The sequence below is a fragment of the Salvelinus fontinalis genome, chromosome 2 (assembly GCF_029448725.1).
Source record: "Salvelinus fontinalis isolate EN_2023a chromosome 2, ASM2944872v1, whole genome shotgun sequence".
In the NCBI taxonomy this organism is placed as follows: domain Eukaryota; kingdom Metazoa; phylum Chordata; class Actinopteri; order Salmoniformes; family Salmonidae; genus Salvelinus; species Salvelinus fontinalis.
The window spans coordinates 51,249,218-51,266,935 of record NC_074666.1 but is presented as its reverse complement, the minus strand read 5'-3'; the positions used below and the strand labels follow the sequence as shown (position 1 = coordinate 51,266,935).

Below are 17,718 nucleotides of genomic sequence, written 5' to 3'. Positions count from 1 at the left end.
CCCTACGGGTCCTGGTCAAAAGTAGTGCACTACATAGGGAATATGGTCCCATTTGCGACACCGCCTGGCACCAGTGCGTTTCCCTCCCTCTCTCCCTCCTTCCCTCTATTTCCTGTGAGAATCGGTGTTCCCGAGCTGCAGAGAGGCTCTGGCAGCCAACTCTGGGCCTTAATGACAGACGAGGAGCCATGCAAATCTCGTAATTATATACACACACAGCATGCATTGTCTCCAAAAGCTGCGTTTGACAGTGAACGTCCCTGGTGGTGGTGGTGACAAAGCACAGACAGACAGACAGACGCAGAACGGGGCTAATGCATTGTTTAAACTCACACAGGAAGTGGGGTAGATAGGGGGTTGAGTCCCAAATGTGCCCTTTTCCCTATGTACTGCACTACTTTTGACCTGGGCCCATAGGGGACTGGTTAAAAGTAGTGCACCATATAGGGAATAGGTTGATATTTGGGACGCACACCCTACCGCCTGTTAAATGATTGATTCGATGAAGGAAAGTCTGGTCAGGTTTAGCATCACGACTCCGACCACAAATCCCCCATACTGTACTTTGTCACCCAGTCCTACGCTGTGTCTTCCTATGTTTTACAGGCTTGCTCCAGACTTCCTCCCGGAAGGCTTTATGTTTTGGACGGAACAGTTGATCCTACTAACCTCCCACAGACATGCATGAGATATAAGAATCATCTGAATAACAAGGGTGTCCAACTCAATTCCTGGGAGTGCCGTGTGTCTGCAGGTTTTCAGTCCTCCCTTGTTACTTAAGTGATCAGTTAAGGTCAATGATTAATTAAGAACTCCTTTTGACCTGGTTGTCTAGGTCTTCATTGGGCACCAATTGAAAGGATAATAACAAAAACTTGCAGACACATGGCCCTCCTGGAACTGAGTTTGACGCACTCTCGCTCTAGACTGGTCCTCTATGATCCTCTCACCTGTCCATGTCTCCCCCAGGTTTCCCCAAGACCTTCCCTCTGGACAACTCGCTGTTTGACAGCTGGCTGGCCCAGTCGGTGCAGATCACGGCTGACGACATGCTGAGCCAGTGGGCCCTGGACGCCGGGCAGCACCGTGACAAGACGGCCAGCCTGCTGTCTGACCAGCTGCTGCAGGGAGAGGAGAGCCTGCTCAGCCTTATGATGGACCACTCCATGAAGTCCACCTGGAAAACCCCTCAGCTGGGCCGCAAGACCCGGGGCAAGCCCAGAGCCCGGGCCCAACACTCCACCGCCGTAGCAACCACCCCGCCTTCTGCCACCGCTGTCAGCCCCGCTGCTGCTGCCACCGCCTCCTCCACAGCCACAGCCAAGGGGACTCTGCTGGCAGATGACAGGCCAGGCCACGGGGCCCGTAGAGGGGAGAGGTCCCGGGGCTCCAAGGCCCTCCACCACCATCACCACCACCCCCAGACCAGGAGCACTGAGGCACCGCTGGACCCGCCGCCGCAGCCGCCCACCTCCAAAATGGACTCCTGTCACATCTCGGAGGAGCGCGGCCCCTGGGACAGCCTCACTGGTACAGGGGCAGCGTCCGCCCCCACGCCGCCCCCTCTGGCCTCCTGCTCCCCCCCACAACCCTGCATTAGTCCCGGGACAGTGCCTGAGGGGAGGTCAGGGGGGGGTCCCGGTCACCGCACGGCCCTGCGCCTCCGCCTGCCCCGGCAGGGTAAGTCCCGGGGGAAGGGTGGGGGTGGAGGGGGGAAAGAGGTGGTGGAGCGCCCCCTGAATAGGGAGAGAGAGAGGGACCCCCACCCAGTGAAGGAGACGTCATCGTCGTCGCTGCTGGACCCCGAGACGGACGGCTACTTCTCTGACGCCGAGCAGAGCGACTCGGACACGCGCTCCAGCGGCCGCAAGCTCCGCCTGGCCCAGTTGCATTCTGGGAGCGAGGACCTGCTGAGGAGGAGCGTGCTAGCGTTGTAGGAAAAAAACTGAGACGCTCACACACACCATCGTCCAGAAGACACACTGATTTCTCAGATTGACCGGAGCTCCATCCCAGCTCCCGCTACCATGGCTACTGTCTGTCTGTCCGTCTGTGCTTTTGATATTATACATGCCGTTCTTTTCACTCTAGATCGCTTTAATGAACCAAATCTCTGTACTTCACTAGTCCTAAATCAGTCTCTCTGCTCTGTCCTGGGGATTTGAACGTAGCTGTTAGTCAGATAGCTACATACACAACGAGACCCTAGATGTTAGTAGTGCTTGTTAAAGTAACAAATGCTGTATGATGACGTAAGAAGACAAAGAGGAAATGGATTTTGGACAATGTTACATTTTAGGTTTTATTTTGAAGTATAACATGGCGGTGAACCATGCCATCAACCCTTCCTAGTGGTGTGGTCAGTGGTGACTAGCCGCTAGCATTGGGGTGAATACTTTGTGGGCATTATAAGCTGGTTCAGACGAATCTCTTCCTTTCTCTTGGAGTAAGATGGAATCCCGCGAGGCGATTCCTGGGATCTGATGTTTTTAAAAAGCCTTTCAGTTCAGCATCATTCTGAGAAATGTGCAGAAAATATCAAACAAATATTAGACTTTTAAAAGCACAAATAGCTAACAGGAACTGTAACACAAACATTGCGGCATAAACAGACACACTCTTTCAGAAATGCGCACCAGACACATTACACAAACATTACACACACACACACACACACACACACATACTCTAAACGACTCTGTTTGGATCCAGCCGTTGTAGAAACATACTGGTTGATAATTACGTCAGCTCTTCACTGACTCCTCCTCATCTTCCGTTTGGGCCTGAATCATTGGAGAAACAGTATTTTATCGTGTGCCTTCTGTCGCTCCCCCAAAAATAAGTTTATCAATCACTTCTATAATCAGATTTGTTACAATCAAAAAAAGGAAAATCTGTTGTGTTGGCCATCAAGCGTACTGAAACAGAGGGCTTCTCGGACCTTAATTGTAGTGCCTAAAAGAAAATATGTAAATGCAGCTTTTGCCATTAATCAACCCAACCGCATGCAAAGCCACACCGTTCTACCATATTTGTGCAAAGTGCTGCCCCAACAAAGCAACTTCTGGAGTCATTGTTGCTCCAGTCAGACGAATCGTATAGTCAGCTACAGCACAGAGTTCTGGATTCTGACTACTTTTTTGAGTTCTTTGTAAATTTGTTGGGTTTTTTTTCGTCTCAGAGAGTTGTATTTTGTACTAAAAGCGGTCCACAGTATTTTCTCAGGGTTTAAAAAAAATAAAAAATAAAAAAAATAATAATTGAAGGCGACGAAGAAGGGTTGAAAATGTATTGAAATCAAAGTTCATCCGTAAATATATAATACCATATACAGGCCTTTTCTACATATGATAGGTATGTATAGAAAAGGTTCCTTTGGCAATGCTCACTGTTTAAACTCTGACTACTACTGTGCTGAGAGCTTTTCACATGTCTCAGTCAGTACACTACTACTACTACCCACCTGGCTGTCTCCTGAGTTGATAATGCCAAAGAACAGTGTGTATAACAGACAGGGCACCATGCACTTACTCTGTCTGCGTCCCAAAATGGCACCCTATTCCCTGCTTAGTGCATAAGGTGACATTTGTGACGCAGCCTCACATGGGAGTTGTGCATTGCTCAGGCCTGCGCTGGCATGGTGTGACTCGGCCTTTTTAAAGAGGGGGGCGTCCTGACACCCACCACCACTATTCCACCTTGGACTCTCCCATTCCCTGCTCCCACAGGTGTGTTACTTACTGGCCCTCTGTGCCACTGACCTACTCTGGATGGAGTGGCCTACGTCCCCCTCCCCCCAACCTGGAGAGAGTTGAATGCTGCTGAACCGTGTGTGGATGGGCGGCTGATGGCTGAGCCCGCTGACAACCCCCAGCGCTGGTATAACAGGGTCGTAATGTAGAAGATGACTCGTTTTTTAATGTTTGTTTTCCTGTCCCAGAGGGGACACAAGGATTCAGGATGAAACTTCCTAAAGCAGCGTATTGGTCAGGTGACACTGTCTGTCTACAGCCAGTCTGGCTCCTTCCTTTCCATCCACCGTAACCCTTGGAGGCAGACCATTACAACCATAGAAACAGAATGAGTAGCACATTCTATTCATTCGTATTCTACAGTTACAACATAATACCATAAGAACAACAATGCTCATCGGTTGTCTGCAGATAGGTCGTCGGGGTGGGTGAGTGGGGTTAGCACTGTAGTAAACCCACAGAATCCACCCCCACCACCTAACCGTTTACGTGTTGCTAAGACAATGAAATGTAAACTTGGTTTCAATATTCAATATATACACAGATTTAGACTAGGCTGTGTTTTAGATGGGACCCTTCATGTACGGCCCCCAACGTAGTAGAAAACAGGTTGTTATTATTCTTATTATTGGAGAGGGGCGTCTACGCCCTCTTCCTCCGCTTCTTTTCAGAAACAGTAGGCTGGAGTTTTAGTGAGGTGGTGAGGCGTTTCGGTCCAGCAGGCAGCAGGTGACAGCACTTTTCATGCAGACTATAGATGAATGAATGGATGGTATTATCCCACATTATCCTACAGAGTATGGATGGATGGTATTATCCTACAGAGTATGGATGGATGGTATTATTATTATCCTCCTCAAGCAGGGTTTCTTTGCCCCATTCCTGACGACCCACCTGGTTTGCATGTTTTATTCCAGCCCTACACTAACGCACCGTATTCTGCTAATCAAATTGATGATCAGTTGAGTAGGGTGTGTTAGTGCTGGGCTGGAACAAAACGTGCATTCCCGACAGTGGCTCCCCTGGAATTGGGTTGAGAAATGCTGCTTTGCCGTTGCTGTGGATGAATGTCCTAGTGCTGTCTCCGTACCACCCAGCTGCTGCTGCCGCTGCTGTTGTTGTCTGTAGCGTGACAAAAGCCGTCTGCACACTAACAGAACACAACGACAACATCATTGAAAAGGATCTCCTCTTCTGTGTTAGTTGCTTTATCCCTTAGGGAACTGGTTCAAGTAGTTTGACTGCCGTTTACTTATCTGTTTTTATTTTTATGCACCAACAATAATGTAGAATACTGTACTAGAAACCCTTTTTGTTTCTGTGTTAAAAGCCTTCGCAAGCTGTTTTTGTAACGCTTCAGCCGCGGCTCATATAACTAGAATGCTGACTCATAATCAGACCGACTGCTTCCTTACTAGCGCTTCTCCGACCGTCGACTGACTGCTTCCACACTGGGAAGTATGGTTCCAATCCAACACCCGCCCCGCAGACCAGTGCTCTGTCTCACTTCCCTCCCCTTCTTCAGTGTTCCCGACGGCCCGCCTCAGCTCCTTCAGAGTTTTGAAGCACGGGCGGGTCAAAGGAAGAAGCTTTAAGGACAAATAATGACGTGCATGTGTTGTGTAATGGAGGGAGCGTTTGTCACTGCTGCCGCTCTGGGCAGAAGAGCGAAAGATTGAGAGGGAGAGAGGGAAACACTGGTGGAGGGAGATAAGTGAGAGAGAGAAACAATGGTGGAGGGAGGGAGAGTGAGAGAGAGAAACACTGGTGGAGGGAGGGAGAGTGAGAGAGAGAAACACTGGTGGAGGGAGGGAGAGTGAGAGAGAGAGAGGACAGTTTGTTCTTTCCTCTTAGTGTTTGCACCCTGTCCACAGTGAACTTAACAGACAGGGAATCTAAACAACACCCCTCCCTCTCTCTCTGTCCCTCCCTCTGTGTGGCTCACAAAACGTAAAGTGCAAACACTTCTCTGTTTTCACTGGAGCTAGGATTATTTACTTTCTCTGGTTTTGTTTTATATGCAGAACCAGAGAGAAATTGATTTGAAAGGTGGGAACTGCATAGCCAGTAGTGAGTGTGCGTTTGTTTTAGTGTCTGTCCGAGTCAATGCTTGTGTGTGCGTGCATGTTTGTCTGTGTCTGTCGAGTCACGAGTGTGTATCTGTGTGTGCAAGCATTTGTGTGTGTGTGTGTGTGTGTGTGTTTCTGGGCTAATTGAAGTTAAAATGGTCAGGCCGGCTCCCCAGTGGGCTGATCAGCGTGCAGCTGAAGCCTGGGAGAGACCTTTTGTTCTCTCACTTCCTCCAAGGAGAACACTCACAGAAACTAACCGCTGCTCTCTGGCAACACAGCGTGTGCATCTCAAATGGCATCCTATTCCCTATTATAGTACCTACGGCCCTGGTCAAAGGTAGTGCACTATGAAGGAAAAAGGGTGCCATTTAGGATGTAGTCAAGCTATTTGTGACCAGCAGGGTCACAGAATGTGTTCCTCTCATTAAATTCAATAGCATTTCAAAATGTTCAAGTTCCACAGTTCAAACAACTTGCTCCCATGTTTGTTTGCGACTTTCGTTCCGTGACTTGTATGAATACACGTATGAATCCATTTCCAGGAGAGAAGGTTTATCCATAACCATAGCTGCTCCTCCTAAGGTCGGGCTAATTTACCGGTTGTGTCTCTGCAACAGAGCCAAGCTCTGATACTTAGCAGGTTTTGTTTTTTGTAGTTGATCTGGCATCACTTTGCTGCCTCCAAATTCAGGCTACATCACAAACAGCGCCCACTTCCCTATATAGTGCACTACTTTTGACCAGGGCCCCATAGGGCTGTGGTCAAAAGTAGTGCACTATGTAGGAAACGGGGTGCCCTTTTCTGACGTTGACTTACACCGGCACTAATTGGTCTTTTGACCAATCACATCAGATCTTTTTTCAGAGCTGGTCTGATTGGTCAAAAGACCAATTAGTGGGGGGGAAATATCAGAATCGGGCTGCCTGTAAACACAGCCAATATGCCTGTCCTGTATCTCCTAATGGTCACATGCGTCATTTTGATAGGAGTACGTGATCTCTCCGATCAAAGCAGACTCTGACATGGTTCCTCCTCCCTCCACCACGTGGCTGTCTTATTTGTCCTTAAAAGGCGCTGAAATCTCTGCTGCCGTATCCTATCAAATTCCACACCCAATTAGGCTCGATCTGCATCAGTTCTACAATACGATAATATGAATGTTGCAGGAGTTTATCCTGTATTCTTTGTTTCAAAGAATGTTGTGCCATTTGTTAATAGCAAAGAGAAATATTGAACATATATTAAAAAGAAGAGCTATTTTAAATTATTTTTTGGCTTTTTTTGCAATATTTATTTTCTTGTATTAGAGTCTTTGTAGGAGGAAAAACAAAAAATGTATTTTTCATTAGTGCAAAAAACTATTTTTTCCTTTTTGTACACTTTCAATGTTAAGCAAAACGTTAAAAAGCAATATTATGATGTTCCATGTGACTGTATCTGCATGCTGTTTGTGTTGCCTTAAAGACGGCTGCTGCGTCCACTATGACCCCCTCCTCCCCACCTGCCCCCCCCCCCCTCCTCCCCCCGGCACTATGGTGTGGTTGACCAGTGTAGTCAATAAAGCAGTGCTTTCTGTGTACCCATGCTCTGGACTGTCTCTCTGTTCAGTTCACCATCCCAGGAGCTCATTTTTAAGGGGCAATCTGGGATTCAAATAACAACAAAGATAAACAGTTGAGGGATGGGGTACGATAGTTAAACTAAGCACATTTCTAAGTGATATTCTTAAAGAATCAATGGCTGCATATCATTGAATTAAACGTTTTTTTAAATTATGTACTAATACCTGATTGCCCCTTTTTAAAGCGCTGTTCAAGGGTTGATTGATTCAGTCACACTGTGTTGAATCAATCTGGGTCTCTACAGACGGACCCAGAGGTAACTAGGCTAGATACTCCATTTTACATGTACTGTAGGTTGAGAGATAAAGGGACAGTAAAAGGTGACGCTTGTGCCATCGAACCATTGAAAGTTATCCAGAAGGCCGCCGCCCGCCTGGATTTCAACCTCCCCAATTTCTCCCATGTCACCCCGCTCTTCCGCCTACTCCACTAGCTTCCAGTTGAAGCTTGCATCCCCTGGTGTTTGCCTACAGACCTGCAAGGGGAATGCCCCTCCCTACCTTCAGGCTCTGCTCAAACCTTACACCCCAATCCGGGCACAAACCACACAACTCTGGTTTCTTGGCCCTTCAACCTCTACAGGGGTCACCTCCCGCTATGCCCAGTTAAAGCGTTTCTCTGTCCTGGCTGCCCCCCCCCCCCTCCCCCAATGGTGGAACAAGCTTCCCCTTAACGTCAGGACAGCTGAGTCCCTGCCAATCTTCCTAAAACTTCTGAAACCCTACCTCTTCAAAAAATTCTCTTAAACCCCAAGTCACCCCTGCCACCTTCACCTAGCTATCTTAAGAGGAATGTACTAATTGTAAAACGCTCTATTATATATGAAACATCCCAAGTTGTAGGCCTACTAAATGTTGACAAGCATATGTGTAAGAATAGCTGAAGGTGATGAATAAGTTGCTGTTAACACATTCATCTTCAGGTGAACAAAACCATAGTTTATACAGCTAGTTCCTCTCAGTGCTTGATAGCTCATACTGTAGCTTGCTATATATACCATGTGCCTATGTCAACCGTTTAACATTTCCAAGTAACATCAAAAACATGCTGTACTTTAAAGACTTGACGAAGCAGAGAGAATCTTTTATAACAAAATGTTAATGGACTTCTGCCATGTTCCTGTCAAATTTACACCACATTTAGACACTTTTACAACAAATTTCCCAGGACATCCAGCAAGCAGAATAACTGGGTAGGAAACATTTTCATCCCAAATGGCACCCTATTCCCTTTGCCCTACTTTTGACCAGACCTTTATGTGCCACTGCACTATATAGGGAATAGGGTGCCATTTGGGACGGACCCAAAGGGTAGTTTATACAAATCATCCTTAAAGTATCTGAAATTGAATAAACAGAGTTTTCAAAAAAAAAAGTATCTGAAATTGTCTGTTCCCCTCCTCAAAGGCCAAATGTTAAGAGCGTGACCTTCAGTGTTCTCTGGGAAGAATTAGGGTCTCCCGCTGCTCTTAAAGAAACACGCGTTGACTTTGTGGACGACTTGTTTAAAGAGTCCTACCCACCAGCCCGCAGGAAATGAAAGATAGTTTATTGTTGTTCATGGCTTGGGTCCAAGGCACTTTGCTGTAAGTGACGTACTGTATTACTTCCCTAGTAAATACCCACCATGACAGAAGAAGTGCTGTCGATCAAATCTACATTTTGAAAAATAGTAGTAGAGCAGCTATACTGGGAGTAAACCTGTGTGTGAATTGAAAAGACCAAACTAAAAGTTGGTTGATTTTTAAAAGTAGTGGTATCTTGATAGTCGCACAAGGCCACCATGTATCCTTTTAAAATAATTATTTGATACCATCACTGCTGTTTAGACTCATTGCTACCTCTTAGCTATGTCTGTCTATATGAACAAACAGTTGGTAAATGTAATATGATTATGTCACTGTAATGTGGACAGTTGCCATGTTGGTGAATAATCCCCCATGACCTCTTCTGACTCGTCTGTAACGTTCTGTCCAAAACAGAAACAGATTGCAGTTGAGTCATCCTGCCACACGAGGGGGCAGCTGTCATTTTGTCTCCTGCAGGTGGACAGCTGGAAAAAAGTCACTTCTGAGGGGTATTAGTTGCCAATTTATGTTAATGCTACGGCTGGGTATCCCTTAACATGGCGTTGTGGGAGGAAGGGGCTGCTACCATGTCAGGATTTCTACATCAACTGGCCTGACTTTATGACCCCGCATGTTAAACCATTTTGGAGGAGACTAAGCAACTAGAGAACACTGTTCTGCCAGAGCGGATCTGCAGAGTGGAAGCCGGACAGGAGGAGTTGACAGTGAAACACTCAACTAGTGACCTCTTGTGGCCATATTAAATTACATCAAAATCAATTCCTCACTAGGCTACAGTAACAGTACACGATTGAGGACAATTACAATATTGTCCTAATTTTGAGTGGAGCTCTATTGACAATCACAAATCCAATACTGGATCTATATTGTTAACCAAAAAACGAACACTTTCAAAGATGGCTGTCCCTGTAGACTTCAGTCAAAGTGTTTATTAAGCTGTAGAGTAGTAGGTTAACAGGTCGTTCCACGAAGAGTGCCTTTTGCGTCCATTTTATATTTACGGGTTCAAGCAGCGAAGCTGGGTGAAATCCTATTGTATTTGTTGGCATTCATTATTCTGGTTCTCCACAGATTTGGTGAAAAATTATAATTCCTGTGAGATGGTAAGGCCTAGAAGGGTGCAACTTGGCATGATGGTGAAGGCCCACGGTCCACAGCCTCTCATGCGATGCCATGCCGTTTGGCCAGATGGTGGCGCTATAACAAGCAATTTAAAGCAAACTTTGAAAGGTCATGCCCCTCACCCCGTTTGACCTAGAGTCATAAAATTCGGTACATAGATCCCTCTCCTCACAAGGAACAAATTTGCCTCATGGACCCATAAGGTCTGCCAAGATGGATCTTCTGCCATTAAACATTTTGTGAAAGGCACTTAAAACAGTACTATTCTGTCACTGAATGACCGATCTACACCAAACTTAACATATAGCATCTGTGGACCAAAGTCTCTCAACACAATATTTTCCAGGTTAGCATCTCAAACAACATGGCCACTGCATATGAATAACCACTCACACGGGCGTGGTCGAGCACACAAATGCATATAAGTCACACACAGATATAACAACATTTGATACACATGTTCCAAACAGTGTGAAGACTCAACATATGCAAGTACTTTCAGATCGATCACACGATGGCGCTATAACTGGCACATGTTTATATCTCTTGATCGGTTTGACTCCGAGTGATTAAATTTGGCACACATGTTCGATGATGTGTCTCGTTAACCTGTAGAGTGTCTTTCAGTTTGGCCTTTTGGTGGCGATGTTAGACATAACATTTTAAAAATCATACAAACTCATTGGTTTGTAGCAGCCATCTTGGTTGAGCTAGAATATTGGAAGATATTGTGTTTAAAGACATGCATCCATAGATTCAACATACCAAATTAGGTCCAGCGGTTCTGAAAAATAAGATGTATAAAGTAGTCAACATCATAACATATTAAATGAAGTGCCCTTAAATATAGACCACATAGAGAAATCTGTTTTTTATAGGAATAAAGACTTGCTTAAGTGCCAAAATTCAGCATCTAGAAAAATGTTAACCCAATTAACCCCCAAATTTCTCCAAGTTTTCACCATCATTAAGAAGCCCTAGTTATTTTTTGGCTTTGACAGTCATTTCTGAAGATTATAATTTATGTTATTAGTGATTCATTTACGTCTGTCCCTCATTTGAAGGTCAACCCTGTTACGTGAACTGAACTCTCATTTTATTATGGTGACACTATTCCTTTTTACATACGAAATAAATATTGAACATTAATAGTAAAAGCAATGTTAGTAAAATCAGTGTGAAGGAAAAAGGAAACCGCACATTTCTCTTGATAGTGTCACTGATCTTTAATAAGCTTACGTATCGGCCTCACGGCCTTCGTCAGAGCTTTTGTGAGTAAAATCAGTGGAAAAGCAGGGTTAACTGGTTCTACTCTTTTTGGCTATTTTCTGGTGTTTTGCGAAGATGGCGCCGGAGGGTAAGGCTGCCGTCTTATCGGCTCTTAACCAACCATGCTATTTGTTTGTTTTCTCGCATTGTTTGTAACTTGTTTTGTACATAATGTTGCTGCTACCATCTCTTATGATCGAAAAGAGCTTCTGGACATCAGTACTGGGATTATTCACCTCAAATTAGACAGAGTTTTTCTTCAACGAGTTGGACGCGAAAGATATACTACGAACACCCAACCAGGCCCAGATCCCAGTGATTCGCTGGAAAAGGAAGCGTAGTTGTCGTGGAAAGAGAGCAGGATGCCTTGTGAGGATCAGGCGAAGAGTGGCTAATGTTCAATCGCTGGAAAATAATTGGGACGAACTGAAAGCACGTATATCCTACCAATTGGACATTGAAAACTGTAATATCTTATGTTTCACCGAGTCATGGCTGAACAACGACATTAAGAACATACAGCTGGCGGGTTATACACTATCGGCAGGATAGAACAGCAGCCTCTGGTAAGACACGGTGCGCGGGCCCATACATATTTGTAAACAATAACTGGTGCACAATATCTAAGGAAGTCTCAGGGTTTTGCTTGCCTGAGGTAGTGTGGTCTACAGCTTATCAAGAGATACTCTATCTACCTGGAGAGTGTTCATCTGTATTTTTCGTAGCTGTCTACATAGCACCACAGATCGAGGCTGGCAATAAAACCGCATTCAATGAGCTGTATTCCGTCACAAGCAAAGCGGAAAACGCTCATCCAGAGGCGGCACTCTTAGTGGCCGAGGGCGTTAATGCAGGGAAACTTAAATCCGTTTTACCTAATTTCTATCAGCACGTTAAATGTGCAACCAGAGGGGGAAAAAATTCTAGACCACCTTTACTCCACATACAGAGACTCGTACAAAGCTCTCCCTCGCCTTCCATTTGGCAAATCTGACCATAACTCTATTCTCCTGATTCCTGCTTACAAGCTAAAATTAAAGCAGGAAGCACCAGTGACACGGTCTAAAAAAATGTGGTCAGATGAAGCAGATTGCTAAACTACAGGACTGTTTTGCTAACACAGACTGGAATACACCACATCAGTCACTGGCTTTATCAATAAGTGCATCGAGGACGTCGTCCCCACAGTTGAAGTCAGAAGTTTACATACACTTAGGTTGGAGTCATTAAAACAAATTTTTCAACCACTCCACAGATTTCTTGTTAACAAACTATAACTATAGTTTTGGCAAGTCAGATAGGACATCTTCTTTGTGCATGACATAAGTCATTTTTCCAACAATTTTTTACAGACAGATAATTTCACTTATAATACACAATTCCAGTGGGTCAAAATGTACATACATTAAGTTGAATGTGCCTTTAAACAGCTTGGAAAATTCCAGAAAATTATGTCATGGCTTTAGAAGCTTCTGATAGGCTAATTGACATAATTTGAGTCAATTGGAGGTGTACCTGTGGCTGTATTTCAAGGCCTACCTTTCAAACTCAGTGCCTCTTTGCTTGACATCATGGGAAAATCAAAATAAATCAGCCAAGACCTCAGCAAAAAAATTGGGTCATCCTTGGGAGCAATTTCCAAATGCCTGAAGGTACCACGTTCACCTGTACAAACAATAGTACGCAAGTATAAACACCATGGGACCACGCAGCCGTCATACCGCTCAGGAAGGAGACTCGTTCTGTCTCCTAGAGATGAACGTACTTTGGTGCGAAAAGTGCAAATCAATCCCAGAACAACAGTAAAGGACCTTGTGAAGATGCTGGAGAACTGGTACAAAAGCATCTATATCCACAGTTAAACGAGTCCTATATCGACAATCTGAAAGGCCGTAAGGAAGAAGCCACTGCTCCAAAACCGCCATAAAAAAGCCAGACTACGGTTTGCAACTGCACATGGGGACAGAGATTGTACTTTTTGGAGAAATGTCCTCCTCTGATGAAAAAAATAGAACTGTTTGGCCATAATGACAATCATTATGTTTGGAGGAAAAAGGGGGTAGCTTGTAAGCAAAAGAACACCATCCCAACCGTGAAGCACGGGGGTGGCAGCATCATGTTGTGGGGGTGCTTTTGTAACGGATGTGAAATGGCTAGCTAGTTAGCGGGTACGCGCTAATAGCGTTTCAATCGGTTACGTCACTTGCTCTGAGACTTGAAGTAGGGTTTCCCCTTGCTCTGCAAGGGCCACGGCTTTTGTGGAGCGATGGGTAACGACGCTTTGTGGGTGTCAGTTGTTGATGTGTGCAGAGGGTCCCTGGTTCGCGTCGGGGCGAGGGGACGGTCTAAAGTTATACTGTTACACTTTGCTACAGGAGGGGTGGTGCACTTCACAAAATAGATGGCATCATTAGGAAGTAGAATTATGTGGATATATTGAAGCAATATCTCAAGACATTAGTCATGAAGTTAAAGCTTGGTCGCAAATGGGTCTTCCAAATGGACAATGACCCCAAGCATACATCCAAAGTTGTGGCAAAATGGCTTAAGGACAACAAAGTCAAGGTAATGGAGTGGCCATCACAAAGCCCTGACCTCAATCCTATAGAAAATGTGTGGGCAGAACTGAAAAAGCGTGTGCGAGCAAGGAGGCCTACAAACCTGACTCAGTTACACCAACTCTGTCAGGGGGAATGGGCCAAAATTCACCCAACTTGTAGTGGGAAGCTGGTGGAAGGCTATTTGAAACGTTTGACCCAAGTAAAACAATTTAAAGGCAATGCTACCAAATACTAATTGAGTGTATGTAAACTTCTGACCCACTGGGAATGTAATGAAAGAAATAAAAGCTGAAATAAATCATTCTCTCTACTATTATTCTGACATTTCACATTCTTGAAATAAAGTGGTGATCCTAACTGACCTAAGACAGGGAATTTTTACTATGATTAAATGTCAGGAATTGTGAAAAACAGAGTTTAAATGTATTTGGCTAAGGTCTATGTAAACTTCTGACTTCAACTGTACATTCATATTATTAAGTTGTCTTTGTGACAGAATGTTATTAGGTGAAATTAAGTAAACATTTTTACACTTCTAAAAGTTAACGAATTGGTGGAACGACCTTTAACAATGAACAACAGTGTCTCTTCTTCTCAGTTTATTATCAGGGGATGGTGTTTCAGCCGGTTGCATTATCCTCTGTCATAGCCGGGGGCTTTCTCCTTCTTTTGAAGTGTGTCTGGGCTGACAGAGCTCCGACTCCCCCTCCACTATCACTGTCTCCACTGTTTAAGTTTGTATATTTAGGGGCTGTGTCCTCTGGGAGTGTGTGCGTGTGTGTGGTGTGTGTGAGAGAAAAAGCAGGCACCATTGTTCCGAGCACCATCACAGCTCTGTGGCCTATCTCCCTTTCTCTGAGAAGTTCCCTTCTCTTTTTTCTTTTTTTGCTTATACTTCTAGTTCGTCTCCCTCTCCAGTCAGACAGCATTGCTCCAAGTCTGTAAACATTTCATGTCTATTTTTGGTTACCGTGGGGCAAAATCAGTGCCGCCCCTGGAGTGAATTAAGTTTTCTCTCTGGTTACGGCTCCCAGTTTCCAAGTGGGTCCTGGCTTCAGCACATACTTCAGCACAAGGTGTACCAAACCTAGGAAGTGGAAGATCGGATCCCAGCCAAAAGGGTCCACTGTTGTTTTTATACACAGATAATAGGCGCTGTGTTTGTGTGTGCGTGCGCGCATGTACTTTTCACCTAATGTAAAGTTGTAAAAGTCTGAACTTGATTCTGTCATTATGTTTCATTGCTAGGCAAGAAGACATGTCTTTATGTGCGTCGTTAAGACTTGGTCCGGCCTCAATGTCTTTGTAGTGTTGGCCCCGTATGCCAACATTAACTGCCATCCTTCACTGAAATACAGTAAAGTACAGTGGCCTTTCCCATCAAGAAATAAGTATAGTATGTGCAAACTCACAAATATCTCTTGAAATACAGGTTATAGTTATGATTATCAGTTATTCAAGACCATAGGCTTTTTGGTCCAATATTCTCCTACTTTTGCCTCAGCAAATGGTTAGGCTCAAGTCAAATCAAATCAAAGGTATTTGATAATGCCACAATATGAAAGTCATGCCCACACCGTCAAACAAATGTATCAAAAAAAGTTGACAATGCAGAACTTAATTTAGCTCAATAACCATAAGCTCATCATTACATTCCCAAACAGAATTCACTTGTCATCACAAACCTAGATGGGACAATCATTCACACGAGTGTAATCTTCACGTTTCGACACTATCTATTGCACTTCCTCTAACATTCCAGTCACTTGTGTTTGTGTCTGGTCTGGTTTGTTGAACTGGGAACAAGGGACACATGCCAGAATTGCCCATTTATCTTCTCACCCATCAACTAGAACCAGATCAATCAGCTACTGTAACCGTGTGTGTGTGTGTGTGTGTGTGCACATAGACTGAATCCAAACTCAGAGTACAGTACAGAGGCACACATGAGGTCAATCAAATGACTCCCCAGACAACAAAGCATGTCTGGCACTGAATGGTTGTCATCTCACTGGTGAGGTCATCCTACGTGATACTTATATAACATATAGAAATAAAGTTATAAGTAGGCTACACTCTGAAACATGTACATATATACAGCATTCGCCAGCACAAGGAAAAAGAGGAAAACATTTAAGATGTATAGCTAATGTAGCTAAAAATGGCAGAAATATATCAAATGTGTCTTTTACGTTCAACCATTAATGATGAGTCTCATGTATTCATGGGATTCAAAAACTGTCATGGACAGTCTTTCAGAAGTTCATTAGAGATTACCTTTGTTATCCAATTATTATTTGGTAATAAAACACAGACAGTGCGAATTGTGGAAGACGGATGGTGCTCTCTTCTCATTGTTGTTAGTATGAAAGTTGTCTTAATGCTGATTTGATCAGAAATGAGACAGAGGTAATGCCATCATCAGCAATTGGAAATCACTTCCCGTGTCCTACTTTATGTCATGTGCTGTCACCGTGAAGAGAGTCCCATAATGCTCCACAACAGAGCAGACTCGCAGAGGTTGGTGGGAATGCTTTTGGTCTTTGTATAATGAATTATCACATATTTTCAATCATCCATTCTTATTCAGTTAAAACAATTTGAAATGAAAACATTTAAGGGTCCTATACATGACATTCTGTAATAATGACAAAAACATTGTAATCACACGTTGGCACACATACAAGGTTATGTACACGAAAAGTAATGTGTATTGAGATGGTAGAGCTGGTTTGTGAAGACAATGAAGTTATAATTGTGTTCTGTTTAATCTTCAAATCAAACCCTTCAACATCATTCAACTATCAACAGCTGAGCCATTCTCAGTTGGTTCTGGAAGTGGACAACATTGCCCACAGTCTTGCCTGACCAGAGGAAGCAACTGATCCATTCCCAGACCAGAGATCATCCTCTCTACGTACAGGTGAGACCGAGGCCAGCCACACACTTGAGCGGTGTAACACAGAAGTCGACCATTAGGGGATTCTGCATCAGACCAGCCAAACGAGGAAAGACCACCAGGGTTCCCATTAAGGAGAGCCAGAAGTGTCGAGGACCTCCATCTCCCAGCCCAAGAACTGGCCAACCATGTGAGGGGGCAGTGGAGTTGGTGGTGCCGCTGTGAGTGGAACTGTGGAGGGGCCTGGAGGTGGCAAGGCTGAGAGGGACAGATGTGCCCAGAATCAAATGAAATTGTATTGGTCACATACACATGGTTAGCAGATGTTATTGCGAGTGTAGTGAAATGCTTGTGCTTCTAGTTCCGAAAGTGCGTCAATATCTAACATGTAATCGAACAATTCCACAACAACTACCTAATACACAACATTTGACCAGAGCCGTGTGTGTCCTTCGGGACACTCAATAATATAATGAGGTGGTTCAGATCAGTTGTTGTTTTACCCTGAGGAACTGTATTGACTGAGAAGAGTATATTGTCCCATATCTCAGTCTCTTTTAATATGCAGTACACAGTGATTTCTATTTTCTTTTCAAATGAATTCATCAATCGAGTATGTCCTTCTCATCCAGCTTACAACATTCCCCTTTAACAATGTTGACCATGCAGACTCCCACTGACAGGAGAAAACAGCCAGGACTAGCATCAGGACCATGAGGCCACACTTCCCACATCGCCTCTGGCCTTTGTTAATGTTTACATATCTTGCATCACTCATCTCATATGTATATACTGTATTTTAAATACCATCTATTGCATCTTGCCTATGTCG

The 17,718-nt window shown here is 44.5% G+C and overlaps 1 protein-coding gene across 2 annotated transcripts in view; it reads left to right on the top strand.

Annotated features, from left to right (window-relative positions):
• The window catches only part of LOC129820771 (protein Jade-1-like), a 152,092-nt gene extending 137,744 nt beyond the window's left edge, over window positions 1-14,348 (top strand). For both annotated transcript variants that reach the window (XM_055877726.1, XM_055877736.1), the window contains exon 12: window positions 970-14,348. In XM_055877726.1, the coding sequence (XP_055733701.1) occupies window positions 970-1,937 (968 nt within the window). In that variant the 3' untranslated portion in view covers window positions 1,938-14,348. The remainder of the gene's footprint in view (window positions 1-969) is intronic.
• Window positions 14,349-17,718: the final 3,370 nt, after the last annotated feature.